This window comes from Neltuma alba, unplaced genomic scaffold (assembly GCF_004799145.2).
Source record: "Neltuma alba isolate B1F8T4 unplaced genomic scaffold, ASM479914v2 tig00011771_pilon, whole genome shotgun sequence".
Classification (NCBI taxonomy): Eukaryota; Viridiplantae; Streptophyta; class Magnoliopsida; order Fabales; family Fabaceae; genus Neltuma; species Neltuma alba.
The window spans coordinates 42,208-62,036 of NW_021636394.1; the positions used below are offsets into that span (position 1 = coordinate 42,208).

Sequence of the window (19,829 nt, forward strand, 5' to 3'; positions counted from 1 at the left end):
CATGATTTGAGATTTAGTAATTTATAGGTTGCTTTTGTGGGTAGTTCCTTAATAAATGATCTTTTTAAAGGCACTTTTATTTAATTATGAGTATTTTTTTTATTTAATTATGAGTACTTTTGGAAAGAATAAAAATTTCTGGCAAATATGAGCTACTTGGTCTGTGTGTTTTTGGTCGCCATTTAGTGTTTTATTATACTATCTCTGATCCTTAATTTATTTATCTTATTATTAATGAAAAATTTCATATATAAATAGAACAATCCTTACAAAATATAAATACTATTTCTTTGGTCTTATTTATAAATAAAGAGAGAAGATTTTTTTTTGTCCTATTTATAGGGTACTAAGAAAATTTTTTTGTATAAATATACAATTTTAATTTTGTTTACATGAAATATATTTTATATTAAATAGAAAATTGTTGAATTTTAAAACTGAGCTAATAAAGTTTAAAATTTTTCTTGTGTAAAATATGTTAGAAGCAATTTATAAAGAAAACGAGGCGATCAAAATATTCGCAAGGTCTGGTTTCCAATTTGTATCCATTAAACAAGTCATTGAAATTCCCAAAGTGATACATTCTGTATGAGGATAAAAGAGACTTGCACCCGTTTTTCGTTCAGAGAATGATGCGGTAATGACGTAAATAAAATTATTCACTGTGAAAATTTCATGTCATTAGGGGTCATTGATCTGACCAAAAAAAAAAAAAAAAGAGGTCATTGACATTTTTTGATGAATTTTTAAGCAATATAATGTCATGGCTTTTAATTTTGTATTGTATTAATTATTATGATAAACTTTGCTATAAATTTACAATAAACACGTCATTTATTTTATAGGTGCTAATTCTTTAAAATGAGTGTTTCTTCAATTTTTTTTTTTGAAAGTTGGCAAATTGCGGCTTTTACGTTTTAATACTTCCAATCCTTAATATAAAGCTAGTTGATTAATTTGAATAAATTAAAAAACTAATTAAGTTAGTTATTTGCAATAAATAAGTATTTTTTTTAAATATTTTGTTAATCAAGTGTAATGACTAGAACTAACATCAAGGATTATTTTAAAAAAATAAATAAATATAAAAAAAGTGGATTGAGATCTTATATTTAAGATCAAAATAAAAATTAAATGAACTCTTATATTAAGGATCGGAGTAGTATTAAATAGATTATTTGCTTTTCTTTCCCTCTAATTATAAGATCTCATTTGTAGACTACAAATAAGATCTTATGATTAGGAGGATGTAGTATTTTTGAACGTTTCTGAGACCCGTGACGTCGTAGTTTTCAAGACTTGCGTAGTAACTGCCACCAGCGGACTTCTCCCATCCTTCGACTTCCGGGTATCCTTTCTGACGATAGTTATTACTACTACTATTATTATATGCCAATAATATGTGAAGTTAACTGCTGGCAAAATAATAACAATAATAATAAATATATATGAACTTAACAATTTTTTTGGGTTCAGAGAAAGTTAAAACTTTGCATGGTTACAGAAAGTTAACCTGTACATGCATGAAGTTTTGCTTCAGAGAACTTCCCTTGAGAGTGAGACTGGCCCATCTGCCCGGTTGTATTTATCGGTTTCCTTCTCTCTGAAAGCGATAACCAGTACTTGTGGGGTCTCCTTAACTTCAAAGTTAACTTGCGTAAGAAGCAGAGCCAATGGCCTGTGTAGTATTTATACTTTCGTTTCAGAGAACTTTGCCTTGTGCCTGCTTGCCTTGTAGTCTCTCTTTCTCTTACTTTCGTTTCTTCAAGTTTTTCACCTGCATTTTCCGTCACCCATTTGAAATTGCGGAGAACTTCATAAGCTTGGAGCTTTGATAGGCAATCTTGTCCCTGAGACTGTCATGGAAACAAAGCTGGGGCGAGAATTTGGTAATTTTTTACGCCTATTATATCTTTTTACTAATGTGATGATAATCCAAGATGAAATTATTTTGCTTTCCTTTTTGTTTGACCATTTATCTGATTTTTACAGTGAATGAATCTTCTAATGAGGAGCAACCTCATTATATCCCTTCTGAATTGGTCAACAGATTTTCACGCATTCATGGCAACACAGTGTATCACTGCTATTTAATAGAGTTGAAACAAGATTTTACCTATGATGTCTCACCTCGTGATGTTGTTCTTGCCATAAGGCGTGAGCTTGACCCAGAAGTTATCAGGTCAATGGAATTTAAAATGTGTATTAACCGAGGGAGTCTCACAGTGAAGTTTAAATACATTGGAACAATAAACCTTGGCCTAAATGAGGTATGCCACCTTGATCTCTGTCTGTATTGTATAATATAATAGCAAGTCTTACAAAAGTTTAATGCAGTTAATGTATGTTTTTCCCCGTTCAGGTTCTCTTGTGCAGAAAATTCCAGATCGCTGTATTTGGGATTCTTTTTCATTATAATTTGGATAAGCTGATGGGCATTTTAAATGAACTCTATTTGGGAGATAATCCTGAGATGGATTATCTTCTACTTCCAGCCACTTTCATCCATATGAGACCTTTGACCATTGATTGGCCTTCGGTTACTTCTGTGTTCTCATTTAAAGAAGGTTGCACCAAACATGTTTCTAATGTATGGACTAAAGATGATGTAGTTTGCTCATGCAAACTTGAGAATTCATTGGTCTATACTCCTCATAATGGTCATTTTTATATCATCACTGATAGAATGGAATTGGATGGAAACTCTCTGCTCAGTCTCAGGGATGGCAAAGCAATGACATACAAGAAATACTTTGAAGAAAAGTATGATAATATATTTGTTGCTGTGGTCTAGTTTTCAAGTTAACATTTCTCAGTGGGTGTTTTATTCTGATATATTCTCATCCCTTATCCTCCATTTCAGGTATGGAATCCATTTGAGTTATGAAAACCAACAGCTATATAATGGAAGGCATATATTTCACGTAAAAAATTACCGTCTCAAAAGCAGACAAGCGAAGGAGAGAGGTTTGTATTTTGATTCTTGTTTTTGGACTCATAATTGTTAATTGTCTTGTGTGGGAAGGTTTATGAAATAAGTGCAAAAGCTTTTTTTAGCCCCCCCCCCCCCCCAAAAAAAAGTTTCAACTCTTTCTTTATATAAGGAGCATTTTTGTAAAAATTGAGGTTCAACCCTACCATATGACTCTATGCAATGAAAGATAATAGTGGCCAGTATTAGTATCATTTCTCTCTTTATGTGCTGCTGAATATATATATGTATTTTTTCTTTCAGAATCAACCAAGGCTTCGGTTGAATTGCCTCCTGAACTGTGCACGATTTTTATGTCACCCATATCAGTAAGCACAATATATTCTTTCTCATTCGTTCCATCAATAATAGATCGGCTCGAGTCATTACTTTTGGCTTCCAACTTGAAAAAGATGTGCAAGCAAAATGATATTCCAACATTCAAGGTAAGCTACTATTCTTTTGCCGTCAAAATGAACTATCATGATCTAATTATAGTAGTTATGTTTCCATGTTCTGCCAAGGATTGAAAATTTCATGTCTTTCTACTGAGGCTCATTAGCTATCCATATGATGAAGAAAGGAATATATGTTTTTGAAGATTAATGGTTTATGGAAATTTTTTTTTTTTAATGGACCAAATAGAGAAGTAGTTTTAAGGGCGAACACAATGATAAAAGCAGGGCACTAGTAACCAAAGCATAAGAACTGCTTCGGCCTCTTTTTTCAAACAAGTCTTAACCGGTATGCTAAAAAGAGATTAATCAGATTACTAAACAATAGTGTGACACTCTTGATATGATGTGAATTTTCCATGTTAGCATCTTTTGGTTTAACTGCGTTTTGACTTCTCAATATGAATGTAATTATTTGCTTAAAGATGTTTGATGGATTATTCTGTTTGCCATTTCATTGTTTCAGAAGGTTTGACTTTCACATAATGTCTACTGTAAACTTCTCTATCTCTTACTCACTGCCTTCATTATATCTTAATGGTGGAATTTTATTTTGTCTTAGATATATATACCTGCACTAATGGACATTTGCTATATGCTATGTAGATCTTGGAAGCAATTACTGCAAAAGAATGCCAAGAGCAGTTTCATTATGAATCTCTAGAGACTCTTGGCGATTCTTTCCTTAAGTATGCTGTTGGTCAGCATCTTTATCTAACCTATCCATTTGATCCCGAAGGGCTTCTTAGCACGAAGAAGGACAAGATGATATCTAATGCTGCCCTCTGTAGGTTAGGGCGCAACTCTAACCTTCCGGTATTCTCTCTTTTCATAGAACACCTTAACAAAGAAATGTAAAAATCCGCTTGTGTGTTGTACTGTATCCTGAAAATGGTTCCTTTTTAATTGCAGGGCTTCATACGAAGCAGCCCTTTTGATCCAAAGAAATGGATTATACCAGGAGACAGATCTAGAAATGTTACTTTAAAAGAGGAGTTGGCCTCTGATATGACAAGAATGTATGTTAGTGGGAATAGAAAAATAAAACATAAGATAATTGCAGATGTTGTTGAAGCCTTAATTGGGGCTTTCCTGAGCAAGGGTGGAGAGAAAGCGGCTTTGAAGTTCATAGATTGGATTGGAATAAAGGTGGATTTTGATATAATACCCAATAAGAGGCTTTTAAGCATAGAGCCAGAGAGGATTGTGAATGTCAGATATTTTGAATCCTTATTGAACTACTCATTCAATGACAGCTCTCTCTTGGTGGAAGCTCTCACCCATGGTTCCTACATGCTGCCAGAAACTCCATGTTATCAGGTACTTTAAAACCCAAAGAACATTTTCATGCTGGTATCATTTCAGAAAAACCAAAAACTGTTCTACATTTGCTAGCATGGTTCAGGCACATACAAGTCATGAGACCCTTGAGATGATACTGAATTGAAGCTAACTTTAGGACTCTTGGTGATTTTCAGCCTAATAGTGGGGCTGTTATTATTATTATTAGTTTATCATACGAAAGAAGACCTTAATTTGCTTACAGTTACCTATGGAAGGCAAAATCTTCAGGGTCATTTTTGGATCTTTTTTTTTTTTTTTTTTGCAGCGACTAGAATTTCTTGGGGATTGTGTGTTGGATTTTCTCGTCACTGAGCACCTGTACAATAAGCATCCTGGCCTATCTCCAGGTTTGTTGACTGACATGAGGTCTGCTTCAGTAAATAATGATTGTTATGCACGGTCCGCCATTAAGGCTGAATTACACAAACACATACTCCATTCCTCTCAAAAATTAGAGAAGGATATTGTTAAAGCCACAAATAGTTTTGAAGAGTCTAGTGAGCCAACTTTTGGATGGGATACAGAGACATATTTCCCCAAGGTTAGCCCTCACTATTCATCTCATTGGTCTTTAAGCAATGCTTTAGTTGAGTCTATGTTTATTATACTATTGTCACAGTAGTGCTTCAGTGCTTATATTCAAATATTCCTTTGGTGTCAAAGCACAAGCTGTCCTAGTTAATAACTTTACTTATCCTGTGTAGATGAGGTTCTAGCATTTAAACCTGATGTTAACATGTTTGTGAGTATTTAAATTGATTGTAATAAAGAAAATAATCATTTTGGTAGATTTGCTCATGATTAGAGTAGGCTTTTTTTTTTTTTTTCCTCCCTGGCCAGCGATTAGAGTAGGCTTTTCGATCTTCAACAATCACATGAATGTGTAGAGGGTATATTCATCTAGAGAGTGACAAAAGATAATTAGTTATGAAATCTAAATCTCACTTTTTTCCTTCTATTTTTCTCTAAACACATCATCTGCCTTCATTTTATGATTGTAAAGCTTTTTTGTTGAGATAACATGTACTCTCTCTAGTTCTATATACAGGAGCGAAATAATTGATTTGTAGAGCTTAAGGAAATTAGTTAATCATTTGCATTGGAAGTTATCCATTGATGAGAACTTCCTTAATAAGTACAACCAATATGGATAATTTGGAAAAAAAATTATAAATTTAATAGCAAAATAGATTTACAACTAAAACAAGTCCCTCAACTACCTCCTATGCCAGGGAATGGAGGGAGTAACCTGCACTGCCTCCATGGGAAGCTGTGTAAGTCATATAAAATGCCCTAATCTCGAGTCCGATGTTAATATTATACATTATTGACAGGTGCTTGCAGATATTATAGAGTCTCTGGCTGGAGCAATTTTGGTTGATTCTGGGTTCAACAAAGAGATTGTGTTCAAAAGCATCATGCCCCTATTGCAACCTTTGGTAACACCTGAAACTTTACCGGTTCAACCTGTTCGTGAATTGCAAGAACTCTGCCAAAAACAATATTATAAATTGGAGGAGCGATTGGTGTCTAGAAGCGATGGCTTAACTTGTGTCACAGTTAGGGTTCTAGCTAATAAGAAAATCTATGAGAAAACCTGTAAAGCTGCCAAAGGAGACCTAGCCAAAAAACTAGCCTGCAAGGAAGTTTTGACTTCCTTGAAGAAAATCAATGCTGTTTGAAGACACAAGCAAGTGGAACAAAGTAATATGTAGTTAATATTGCAATATTGCATCACTTGAAGAGATCTGGTTTGGAAAGTCTTGTGATTATATAGAATTCCAAGTTTTGAATATTCCTTATGTTTTACTGTTTGTAATATGGTGCGATATCCATTTCCCTTAGTTACCTATTTAGCTCTTCACTCGAAAAAGGAAGTCGCAAGTGAACTTTGGAACTCTTCAGCCACCGGTTGCAGTTCAGCCATTGCTGTTGAAGATGTCTTTTATGCTTAAAGTCTTTCTTTGTTGTAACATTGTTACTTTCTAGTTTTTACTGCTTAGGTTTGTACTGTGTGTTCTCGTTGTTGTTGTTGTCGTTGTTTCCCAGTGTAGAGAATGTTCACATCGTCCAGTTACTGTTCTTTCCCCTTTTAAGGTTCAGTGCAGAAAATTCCATATCACTGTATTTGGGATTCTTTCTGTTTATAATATGGCTAAGTTGATAGACGTTTTAAATGAACTCTGTTTAGAAGATAATCTTGAGCTTGATAATTGATTAGCTTCTGCTTCCATCAACTACAAGTCAAAGAAGACCATGGACTTGATTTGTAAATGCGAGATTTCTGGAATCCTTATGGAACTACTCATTTAACGACACCTCTCTCTTGGTGGAAGCTCTTGTCTACTTGCTACTAAAAATTCCCGTTATCAGGTACTTTAAAACCAAAAGCTGATTTTTGCATTGGTATTACTGATATTAATAAAACCAAAATTTGTACTTCATTTGCACATACAAGTCATAGCATGCTTGGACTTAATAACCTTGAACAAAATATTACCCCAAGTCCTTAATATAAGATCTAGTTTGTAGTTCAAATTAAACTTTAAACTATAAATTGTATCTTATATTGAGGACTAGAGATAGTACAAACACTTGAGGTGAGACTGAATAGAAGTTAGCCTTAGGACTATGGATGAATTTCCACCTAATAGTAAGGCTATGATTATTATTGTCACTTTATCATATAAAAAGAAGACGTTAATCTGTTTATAGTTGTCTTGTCTGTGAAAGGCAAAATCTTTCGGGGTCATTTCATCGACAAGAAGCTGGCTTTGGAGGCCGTATTCAAATAGATAGTGATGCAAGAAGATTGACTGAATATGAAGCCCGTATCTCAAAATCAGTTATGGAATCTAATACTCACCCTTTTCCCTTTTGTTTTTCTCTAAACCCACCCTCTGCATTCAATTTATGAATGTAAAGCTTCTAGGTTGAGATCACATATAGAATATACCTCCTCCAGGGGAAGGTGTGTAAATCATATAAAATGCTCTAATCAATGGCTGAAATCAATTGAATCCACCTAGTGCAGTCATTTATTGATAGAAGACAATCCAGGTCCCATGTAAGCATGATTTTTGATTTGAAGATACAGGACTGTAAATGTTTTTTTAAAAGCTGCGGCAATTGATTTTAGATTAGGGTTTAGGGCTTCAAACATGATTTTATAACTCATTTGTATCCACAAATTACATCTTGCCGGACACAAATCAAAGCAAAACACAATGAGAAGAGGATCATTGAGACTTTCAGCCTTCAGAGCTCAATCTTCATCCCTGGTCGCTGATATGCATTTCCCATGTGCTGTAAGAGGCATCACCCATATGTGATAGATGGTGTACTTGTTGCTGACGATGATTCACATGCTTGACACTTCGGGCAATTTGGCATCCTAGAGGATAAGAAGACATGCTGCCTTGATGTTGCAATAACGCCATATCACGCTCTGCAAGGGCTGCCTTTTTTGAAAGAAAGGGATAGATTTCTCTCTTGAATGGCTGCATCTCTTTCGGCCATAATTGCTGCAATTTGCTTCATGGAAGGTTGATGTTGCATCAACCACTGCAATAAGAGTATTGAGATCAATATTAAAGACAATTTTTTTTAGAGGAAATACATTTCACACTAGCATTTTTTTTTTAAATTAAAAAGGCAGAGACTAACTGTTTGATATTACAAGCGGGATTGAACTTGTAACCTCTCACTTAGAAAGATAGCTTGCATGCCACTAGATTCAAGGCCATCGGCTCGACACTAAGCAATTACTACATGCAAACTTTAACAGTTGAGTATATTAATGAGCAGAAGGTTATTTCAATATATCCGCCCTTGAGCTGATTTATATTGATCGGCTTTGTTCTTTCCATTTTCACAACGCCCAGCATCATCCATTATAAACCTACAAATGGACACAAGATAGTTACTTTTCTAGGCCTCCCCAATTGGTATATAGAGCCGGTAATACGCGAGCCTAGCCCGTCAGCCCGCCAAAAAAGGTAGGCTCGGGTTGACGTTTTGCCAGCCTGCCATGGTGCGGGCTACTCTAGCCCACACCGCTTTTGGCCCGTTCCATCGCGGGTTGGCCTGCGAGTTGGCGGGCCAGCCCGCTTTTTTTTTTTTTTAATACATTATATAATATAGTTAGATGATTTTGACTCTCAAATTTCATGTGGACATTACCTCATTTATATCATTATATATATAATTAATTAAGCACTTCATATATATATATGTATGGTTATATGAAGAGCACCGTCCATCTTTTATTTTTATATCTATTTGTTGTTATTATACACGGCTTCATAAGATTAGATGAACATGTGATTCTCAATTTCTCATATAGTCATACATACACACACATAAAAGATTTACTTAATTAATTTGGATAAGAAAACTAGGTAAATTAATTATTTATAAAAAAATATGTTAGTTTTTCTTAAATATCTTCTAAAATTATAAATTAATTCTCATATATTTTTTTATTAGAACCCACTACTCAAGTTTAAAATTCGGAACCCAGTTTCAATATTTCAAACTAGACTTAACTCATACTAATATAATAAATTTTTTTAAAAAAATTTTAGGCTTGGCAAGCTCGGGCTGGCACAAGATGTGGGCTACTTCAGCCCGCACCGCGGCGGGCTGACTCGTATCCGTACCGCCAGCCCGCTTTCCCAGGTCTACTGGTATAGAACTTGGTCAATTCAGCAATAATATGCTACAAGTTCTGCATACACACATATTACTAACACAATTTAAGCATCTCATTACTGCTGCTGTTTTCATGGGGCAATGGGGTTTGAGAAAGAATGAGTTTCCCTTTCAACAAATCTACATCTCTAGAACTCTATCAAAAAATGACTGCTTCAAGGATTGAATAATTTACCATGATTATAAATATAGATATTATAAATGCAAAAGATGAATGCAAAACTGAATATAATTACCCCTGCATATAAGAATACAACACATGTAAGTGAAAAAATAAAGCACAAGGATTCCAATTTGCAAATGACGTTACCTATATATTAACACAACACGCATAGGAGGGCAGAGATATTACAGAGATATACTATTTATGATATAGTATGTTCCATCTAAGCATTAGAGTGCAAAGAGTTGTCAAACAACATATCCAAAGCATAAAATAATTAAGAGTAATCTACGTCCTATGAAATAAGGGGTACAGCCATTTAAGGTCATCTGTGGTTGCATTGAAGTAACATATTTCATTTCAAAGGGGAAAAAGATATGGAACATCTATTATACATTTGTTATCATCATTCAACAATTTTAAATTCTTGTTTTTTTTTTATCCAGGCACGAGAATCATATCTTATCACAAAATACATTTTTCATCATATTTTTCTTTCCATTCCATACCATTCTAATCATTCTATGCACCAAACATCTTGTTAAATGCCCTCTATTCACAATACTTGACACAGTTGATACTCAACAAGCGACAATGAAAACCCTAAAATAAGAAACATTAAGAATAGATAGTGAAAAAACATATAAGAGTTGTGGCCAAAGAAAAGAGAGGCAGACTGATCCATATTTCGATTCTCGTATATTGAACACAAAATGCATACATAAAGACTGTAAATTGTAGAATTAAGGAGTGCAAACACTTAATTGACAAACGCCCCCTTTTGTTTATTTGTGTTTGTGTGTTACTTACAACTGCCTAGCCCAAGAAGGTCAATTTCTATTTCTAAACTTCACTTGTTGACAGGAAAGAGAGTTTCAAATGATGAATTATGATTTCAGGGCAGTGATTGTAGTAAACGGCAACTGACCTTATGTTTGAGCTCCTTGGTTGAAGATTTAAGTTGCGAATTTATAATAAACAGTAAGAAGGGTAACACAAAATCATGTCACGTAATACAATGCCTGATTCTGGGAACAATGACGGGAAAAAAATAAAATAAAAAGGCTATTAGAAGGAAATTAAGGAGATGAATATGACAAAGGTAAATCAGTATACAAAGAGGAGGGGGGAACAGGGGAAGACAAGTTGTTGAAGTAGTTAAGACAAGCACAGAAAAACTGCACCATAATACAAGAGTCAGTAAGAATACGACTACGATGATGAAGACGACGTCCGATTGAAAACGAAAAGGGGCGGAACAGGAAAGGGTTAAAAGGGGTGAGACGACGACGAAAAGCGACGGTTGGTGGGGAAGAAAGGGGTGAGGCGAGGTCTCTGATCAATGGCCTCGGAACTTCAACAGTAGCCGGCCGAAGGCAACGGTGCCCGGAGCTGATGTGCGAAATGGGGAAGCCGAGGACAGAGTTCCTGTGCCGATGATTGGTACGACGGTGACGAATAAATCACGTGGCATCTGACACGACTATGACAGGGATAATATGATGAAATGTCATGTGATCTGTCATATGACTCAGATGATGACTGGCCAAATTGGTGATTTGTCTGTCAATGTGGCACCTAACAAGATGATGACAAGGTTGAATGAGAACGTGTCTACTGGCGTACGTGACCGATGCTGGCAGGCTCAGTTGGATTGGATGACATGGCAAGATGAGGTGCATCTAACTCAGATGACGATGAGGACAGAAAGACACAGGCAGGCAATGGGACTCATGACTCGGATGATCACACGGAAGATGAGACCACATGGCAGATGATGACATGTCAGATTGGTGATGTGTTTTGCTGAGGTGGCTGCTGACTGCTAATGGCATATCTACTAACTGACGTGTCATGATGATGTGTCCTCTCACTTTGATAACATGTCAATTTGTGAGGTGTTTGTCAGGTGTCTGTTGACTCAGCTGACGACATGTTGTAACGTGTCATGCTGGTGTGCTAACTAGGATGATGCTGCAGCCAAAAGTGACAACATGGCGGCTGATTTGGCAATTGACTTGACGGTGGCATTTGGTGACGTGTCTGTTGAGGCGGGTGCCAACTGACATTGACAATTTGCTGATGTGTTTTGTCACGAGGGCTGTGACTCCGATTATGACCGGGTGCTGCTGATGACGTTCCCAGTCACATGCAGGCTTGCTCATGACTTGAATGGCTTTGATGACGTGGGGCTGACATATGATAAGATTTTTGTTTTTGGGCCACGTTAATTGGCCCATTTTTATGTGATCCTTCGTTTGACTTAGGCTCATCTGATAGGCTTTTCAAATTTTACGGATCAGTTTACCAAAAAAAGAATTTACGGATCAAGCATTGATCTCATTGAGGGCCAAGATTTTTTTTATGAGTACAATTAACATGTGCATGTAAAGGTGCGTACGTTTATTTTCTGTAAATATTTTTTTGCCAACATCTGCAATTTTTTTGTGAGAATCATCAATGTTTAATATATTAATAGAAATTTCATTAAAGAATAGTCTATATGTAATATAAAAATTAAAGAAATACAAAATAAAATCAAATAAATATACTATATTTATTGTAAAAACAATTATGATGAATACATCAAAAGCCCAAATTTTTTTTATATTTTCATCAAAAATATTATTTTTAACTGCATTCTGAATATTATCAATAATCAATAACTAAACCCTCCCCTCAAAAGACCTTTTTTTACCACCAAAAAACCCCCAAAGCATTAACATGTGTGGTTCTGTATGTAGAAAGGCATTAGGGGGAAAAAAAATGAAGAAACGAGAAAGTGAATAAACATAATATGTTGTACAGTATACTTAGTAAAACTTGTTTAAACCATACTAGGTAAAATTAAGAGTAAATATGTTGGCCAAAAAAGAGAGTAAAAATATACATTGGTCCATAAAATAACCATATAACTCAAGTTTACAATTAAGTGTAAAAAATTGTCCTTAATTTTTTATTTACACAAATTCTCATGCTTATCGATCATCATTCAATACTCATCATAGTAATAAATACAATTATAATGGAATACAGACCATCCAAAATTTGGTATGCATTGTTATATTTAAAATTTGAAACATGCAATTTTTTCAATGATAAGCTTATTTTTTAAAAAAAGTGTTAGTTATAAGATTATCTTTATTTTTAATTTCAGTATCTATTAAAACAAAATTTTAAATTCAATCTAAATTATCCTAAATTAATCTCAACAAAAAAATTAAGATGAACATTTCATGTCATTCGATCAGCTACAAGCCTACAAGGTGGTTGACCGGCTCTCTTTCTATTTCAACTCCCCCCCCCCCCAAAAAAAAAAACATTAAGATGAGATTTTGTACGTTAAAAGGCATTTTCAAAGGGGAAAAAATATGAAGAAACGATCAAGTGGATAAATATAATATGTAGTCGATTAACATGCATCGTTTGTAGAGATTTGGCTCGTAAAGTTTTGCGATCATGTGTAATTCTGGTTCTACATTTTTTATAAATCTTTATCTATTACCGCTTCCAATGGGTAAATGAAGTTATTTAGTAAAATTTTCTTAAATCATAATAAATAAAATTAAGGGCAACATCACGCATTGTAGTTTTTTTTTTTTTTTAGTAATTACGTGATAACAATTCTCCCCGCTTTTTTCCAAGGCAAAATGTTCACATCATACAATGTACAGTTAAGTTAGCTTAACAAGGAGGGAAGCTGGCCCACAGAAGCACGCCATGAGTCTTTTGTTTTGAGCTTGGAACTTTCCCTGAGCTTGCCTCTTTACATCACTCGCTATCCTTCTTTGCGAAAGCGAGAACAGATGATGATTATTTTTCTTTCTTTTTGACTTGCGGGGTCTCGTTGTGTGGAAAGTTAACTTGCTCACGAAGGAGGCACTAATCTGTACTATTTTTTTTTTTTGAGCTGAACACTAATCTGTACTATTTATCCTTTGATTTCTGAGAATCTTTTTGCTTCGTGCTTGCTTGCCTTGTGGGATCTCTACTCTCGATCGCTCTCTCACCTTCATTTCTTCGAACCTTCTACCTGCAATTTTTGTCACCGATTTGAAATAGAAGCCCATTACCGATGGTTCGTTTTTAAGGTTCTAAGAACCTTCAAGATCAAACACTAAGGCTTGCCTTGACGATTACAAAGAACTTCATCAGCTTGAAGTTTTGACAGGCAATCTTGTCTCTGATACTGTCAAGCAGAATAATTTAGTGCAAGAATGAGTCAATCAGGTAAATTTCATGCCTATCATTTGTTGTACTATAGAACTTGTGATGATAATTCAAAATGAAATTTTGCTTTCCTCATATGTTTCCTTTTTGTTTGACCATTTATATGATTCTTACAGTGAATGAATCCTATAATGAAGAGCAACCTCGTTATATCCCGCCTGAATTGGTCAACAGATTTTCACAAATTGATGGAAATACAGTGTATCACTGCTATTTAATAGAGTTGAAACAAGACTTTACTGGTGATGCTTCAACTAGTGATGTGATTCTTGCCATAAAGTGTGAGCTTGACCCAGAAGTTATGGAGTCAATGAAATTTGAAATGCGCATTGACCGAGGGAATCTGACAGTGAGGTTTCAATACATTGGAACAAAAAATCTTGGCCTAAATGAGGTATGCCACCTTGTTCTCTTTCTATGTTATATAGCATAATAACAAAGTTTAATGAAGTTACCGTGATTTTTCTTTTTTTGGGCTCCTTTCCAGGTTCTTCTGTGGAGAAAATCCCAGATCAAAGTATTTGGGGTTCTTTCTGGTTATGATATGGCTAAGTTGACAGACATTTTAAATAAACTCTGTTTGGAAGATAATCCTGAGGTTGATTATCTTCTATTTCCTTCCACTTCCACACATCAAAGACCTTTCTCCATTGATTGGCTTTCATCTCAAGAAGGCTGCAAGAAGCATGTTGCAAATGTATTCACTTCAGATGGCCCAGTTTGCTCCTGTGAACTTGAAAATTCATTGGTCCATACTCCCCATAGTGGTCGTTTTTATATCATCACTGATAGGATGAAATTGGATGGAAACTCTCGGCTTAGATTCAGGAAGGGCAAAGCAAGGACATACAAGAAATACTTTAAAGAAAAGTATGATAATATTCGTTTCTGAGGTCTTGCTGTTAATATTTCCCATTGGTTGTTTCACCGTGACATATTCTTATCCCTTATCCTACATTTCAGGCATGAAATTAATTTGCGTTATGAAAATCAACAGCTATATAAGGGAAGGGATACATTTCAAGTGAAAAACTACCTTGACAAAAACAGACAAGGGAAGGAAAAAGGTTGGAATTCTGATTCTTTTATACGGATTCATACTGGTAAAGGTGCTTGTGCAGGGTTTCCGAGAAGTTTTTTGCCCATGACACAAGTGCAAAAGCTACTTTTAGCTTTTTTTTACTCTAGAAGTCTCAACTTTCTTAAGCCATTGTTAGTAACATTTGTCTCTGTGTGTTGCTGATTATTCTTTCCCCCCCCCCCCCCTAAGAACCAGGCAACGCTTCAGTTGAATTGCCTCCTGAACTGTGCTCTATTCTTTTGTCACCCATATCGGTCAGTACATTATATTCATTCTCACTCATTCCACCAATAATGCATCGGCTTGAGTCACTGCTTGTGGCTTTCAACTTGAAAAAGATGTGCATGCAAAATCATATCCCAACAAACAAGGTAAGCCATTATTCTATTGTTGCTAAAACGTGCTAGCATGATTTAATTCTAACAGTTATATTTCCATGGTTTGCCAAGGACTGAAAACTTCTCCATCTCTTGCTCGTGCTTTCATTATCTCTTAACGATGGACTTCTATTTTCTTATATACATATATTGTTTATTCTAGTGTTGTTGATGATACCTGTCCTAATGGCATCTGCTTTGTGCGTTGCAGATCTTGGAAGCAATTACTGCGAACGAATGCCAAGAGTCATTTAATTATAAATCGCTGGAGACTCTTGGAGATTCTTTCCTTAAATATGCTGTTGTTCGGCATCTTTATCAAACCTATCCATTTGATCCTGAAGGGCTCCTTAGTAAGAAGAAGGACGAGATGGTATCTAATGTCGCCCTCTGTAGGTTAGGGTGCAACTCTAATCTCCCGGTATGTTTTCTTTCTCACCTTAAAACACCTTAACCAAGAGAGATAAAAATCCGCTTATGTCTTGTGCTGTATTCTGAAAAGGAAAAAACTTAGGTCAAGTTCCTTATATCCATTATGTCAAGTTCTCTAATTACACATGATCATGTGTCCTTATTGACATGAAACAAAAAAGGACACAGTCATATGTACCTGGAGAACTTAACGTGATGGATATAAGGGACTTGATGTAAGTATTCTCATTTGGAAAATGGTTCCTTTTCTTCTCTCTTAACTTTTTTTTTTTTTTGGCTCTGCAGGGATTCATACGAACCAGCCCTTTTGATCCAAAGAAGTGGATTATACCCGGAGATAGATCTAGGAATGTTACTTTAAAAGAGGAGCTAGCCTCTGATATGACAAAAATGTATGTTGATGGGAACAGAAAATTGGACAATGAGAAAGTTGCAGATGTTGTTGAAGCCTTAACTGGGGCTATCCTTAGCACAGGTGGAGAGAAAGCTGCTTTGAAGTTTTTGGATTGGATTGGAATAAAGGTGGATTTTGATATAACACCCAATAAGAGGCTTCTCATCGCACATCCACAGACCCTTGTAAATGTGAAATCTCTGGAATCCTTATTGAACTACTCATTCAACGACAGCTCTCTCTTGGTGGAAGCTCTTACCCATGGTTCCTACACACGGCTAGAAATTCCACGTTATCAGGTACCTTAAAACCAAAAACTCTTTTTCCTGATGGTATCATTGGTTCTAGCAAAACCAAAATCAGTAATCTATTAGTACATACATATCATAGCATGCTAATGGTACTATTGATGAATTTCCACTTTATTCACTTTGACTATAACAAAGATACATGAGATGAGGATGAATTGAAGTTAGCTTTAGAACTATTGATGAATTTCCACCTCATAGTAGGGCTATGATTACTATTATCAGTTTATCATATGAAAAGAAGGCGTTAATTTGTTTATAGTTATCTATGAATGGCAAAATCTTCAGGGTCATTTTGTTCGAAGCGGTCTATCTTTTGGAAGTTTTGATGTAACCAATAAGTAGTTATGTTTTTTTCTATTACTTTCATAATGAATGAATTGAATATTACATATATAATTTTTTCTTTGCAGCGGCTAGAATTTCTTGGGGATTCTTTGTTGGATTTTCTCATCACTGAGCATCTGTACAATAAATATCCTGGCCCATCTCAAGGTTTGTTGACTGACATGAGGTCTGCTTCTGTAAATAACGATTGTTATGCTCGATCTGCCATTAAGTTTGAATTACACAAACACATACTTCATTCCTCTCAAGAATTAGAGAAGAATATCGCTCAAGCAATAAATAAGTTTAAAGGGTCTTCTACTGAACCAACTTTTGGATGGGATACGGAGACTTTTCTCCCCAAGGTTAGCCCTCATTTTTCATCTTATTGGTCTTTAAGCAATGCTTTAGTTTAGTCCATGTTTATTCTACTATTTTCTCATAGTGGTATTTTAGTGCTTATATTCAAATGCTCACTTCATTACTAAACATAAGAGTTAGTAAAAGGGTCAGCTTTGATCCCAAATATAAGATACCAATCAATTTTGTCTCTCTTATAATTCTTTTCCTAAACTCTCTCTATTGAATATACATATCTTATCGGTCCTTAAGCAATGCTTTAGTTTAGTGTACGTTCGTGGTGTTTTAGTGCTCATATTCAAATGCTCCCTTCAATACTAAATAGAAGATACTAATTAACCTTGTCTCCCTTATAATTCTTTTCCTAAACCCTGTCGATTGAAAATATATATTAAGGAGGTTTTCATTAAGGGATAATTTCTAAGGCAAATGATTAACGGGTGTTTTAAGAAAACCAACACTTATTTTTCACGAATGACTAGAGTAGTTATTTAGTTCCTATATTTAGGAGCGAGAGGTAGTATCATTTTGGTACATTTGCTCACAATTAGAGTAGGGTCTTGCTTTTTGATCCTCTAGAGTCACATGACGATGTAGAGGCTGCATTCAACTAGAGAGTGATAATATAATCATATAATTAGTTTTGGAATCTAAACCTCACTTTTTTTTTTCCTTCTATGTTTTTTCTAAATAACACTTCCTCTGCCTTCATCTTATGAATGTAAAACTTCTAGGTTAACATATAGAACATACTACCTCCATGGGAAGGTGTGAGTCACATAAAATGCCCTAATCTTGAGTCCAATGTTAATATTATTCATTATTGACAGGTACTTGCCGACATCATAGAGTCTCTAGCCGGAGCAATTTTCGTTGATTCTGGGTTCAACAAAGAGGTTGTGTTCAAAAGCATCAGGCCCCTGTTAGAACCTTTGGTAACACCTGAAACTTTACCGATTCACCCTGTTCGTGAATTGCGAGAATTCTGCCAAAAACTAAATTATAAATTGGTTTTGGGGGAGCCATTTGTAGATAGAAACGATGGCTCAACTTGTGTCACAGTTAGGGTTCTAGCTAATGGGAAAACTTGTAAGCACACCTCTAGAGCTGCCAATAGAGACATAGCCGAAAAGAAAGCCTGCAAGAAAGTTTTGATTTCCTTGAAGAAATCAATTTCTGTTTGAGGAAAACAAGCAGGTGGACAAATATGATATGTAGTAGTTTGTTAATATCCCATCATTTGTAGCTCAGTAGCCTCTTCAAATAAAAGAATGTCATCCGCAAACATTAAATGAGATATTAGAGGACCACTATTAGAAGTCCTAGCAGGTTTCCGTCTGTTTTCATTCACTACATCACATATAATATGAGACAATCTATGCATGCAAAGGACAAACTGGAATGACTCGATGATGCCGGGTTTGAATAAGATTTTTGTTATTGGCCCATTTAAATTGGCCCATTTGTATTTGCTCCTGGTCATAAGAAGATGATTTAGAGGGGGTTTGGATACCCCAATAATCACTTTTTAAAAGCATTTTCCCGCAAATCGAGACAAACTCTTTTATATATTTACTTCGTATACCGTAAAAACACTTAATTGTTTTGGATATAGTATTGATCTCATTAAAGGGCCAAAGTATTTTTATAAATAAAAAAAGTTTTTATAAATACAAAAAATATATGCACACAAAGTTTTTATAAAATCTTGTTTTAATATTTGTTACTATCAGTGTTTAAAATATTAAGAGAAATCTCATTAAATAAAAAGTTATATATAATAATATAACAATACAAAAACAAAACAGATAAATATAATATATTTACTTTAAAGAAATTACGATGAATACATATATCCTCACTAATGCCTTTTCTTTTCAGCTACAGTAGGGAATTCCGGAGAGACCTGTGAGGGTCGGCGCATCGCGGCTACTAAATTCTTAGTCTAGCTTTTCAGTTTTAAAGATCATTTAGGTATTTTAAACTGCTTTTCTGGTCAAAAAAAAAAAAGGTATTTTAAACTGCTTCTTTTCATTAAATGCATCTCATAAAAATTATTTTACTCATAGAACTCTATCTAATGGTAATAATTTTATATTATTTTGAAAAAAAATTTATGTCTAAAATTTGAAACCACAGTATTATAAAACTAATTTAGTATGTCATTTCAATCAGTTTAATTTTATTTGGTGTGAAAGATGATATTTCTGCTATGAAAATTTTGATTAGATTATTTATTTAAGTGTATTTGAGTTGCTATTAAACTTTTAATCGTTTAGTTTTGATATTTAAACTGGAAATGAGACTTTTAAATTTTAAATATAATAATTTCATATCTGAAAATTTGGAAAAAATGTTTATTAAAGTAAATAATTTAGAGGATTTAAATGAGTAATTTAGATTTTTAGAAAGGGTATAATTTAGTGTTGAAAGACTAAATTATAGGTTATGAGAGAATTGGAATTTTAGCATAGAAATTTAACTATATACTACCTTCAGTCCTTAATATAAGACCTCGTTTGACTTTTAATTTGGTCCTAATTATAAGACCCCAATCCATTTTGTCTCTCATATTTATGCATTTTTTTTCCAAGATAGTCCTTCTAATAATGATAGTTCTAACCAACACACTTAATTAGTAAGGATATTTTAGGAATGACAACACTTATTTGTT

The 19,829-nt window shown here is 34.6% G+C and overlaps 2 protein-coding genes across 2 annotated transcripts; both read left to right on the forward strand.

Moving 5' to 3' along the window:
* The first annotated feature begins 1,837 nt into the window (after positions 1 to 1,837).
* Positions 1,838 to 6,459, forward strand: LOC114717725 (endoribonuclease Dicer homolog 2-like). Its single transcript, XM_028902925.1, has 9 exons — positions 1,838 to 1,889; positions 1,993 to 2,270; positions 2,363 to 2,763; positions 2,864 to 2,967; positions 3,236 to 3,417; positions 4,033 to 4,242; positions 4,339 to 4,746; positions 5,036 to 5,311; positions 6,105 to 6,459. Exons 1-9 carry the CDS (start codon positions 1,862 to 1,864, stop codon positions 6,450 to 6,452), a joined length of 2,235 nt encoding a protein of 744 aa, XP_028758758.1. The 5' UTR covers positions 1,838 to 1,861; the 3' UTR covers positions 6,453 to 6,459.
* Positions 6,460 to 13,579: 7,120 nt separating this feature from the next.
* Positions 13,580 to 18,584, forward strand: LOC114717726 (endoribonuclease Dicer homolog 2-like). The gene is made up of 9 exons (XM_028902926.1): positions 13,580 to 13,876; positions 13,993 to 14,270; positions 14,364 to 14,746; positions 14,840 to 14,943; positions 15,147 to 15,328; positions 15,546 to 15,755; positions 16,052 to 16,459; positions 16,882 to 17,160; positions 17,986 to 18,584. Exons 1-9 carry the CDS (start codon positions 13,864 to 13,866, stop codon positions 18,337 to 18,339), a joined length of 2,211 nt encoding a protein of 736 aa, XP_028758759.1. The 5' UTR covers positions 13,580 to 13,863; the 3' UTR covers positions 18,340 to 18,584.
* The last annotated feature ends 1,245 nt before the right edge of the window (positions 18,585 to 19,829 follow it).

What these genes read in the sequence shown, in the direction of transcription:
- LOC114717725 (XM_028902925.1), top strand. Translation starts at nt 1,862, where the DNA reads ATGGAAACAAAGCTGGGGCGAGAATTTG. An exon ending in AAAGCTGGGGCGAGAATTTG is followed by an intron (nt 1,890 to 1,992) that starts GTAATTTTTTAC and finishes TGATTTTTACAG; the next exon opens with TGAATGAATCTTCTAATGAG. An exon ending in CAGACAAGCGAAGGAGAGAG is followed by an intron (nt 2,968 to 3,235) that starts GTTTGTATTTTG and finishes TTTTTCTTTCAG; the next exon opens with AATCAACCAAGGCTTCGGTT.
- LOC114717726 (XM_028902926.1), top strand. An exon ending in CAGACAAGGGAAGGAAAAAG is followed by an intron (nt 14,944 to 15,146) that starts GTTGGAATTCTG and finishes CCCCCCCCTAAG; the next exon opens with AACCAGGCAACGCTTCAGTT. An exon ending in GGTGCAACTCTAATCTCCCG is followed by an intron (nt 15,756 to 16,051) that starts GTATGTTTTCTT and finishes TTGGCTCTGCAG; the next exon opens with GGATTCATACGAACCAGCCC.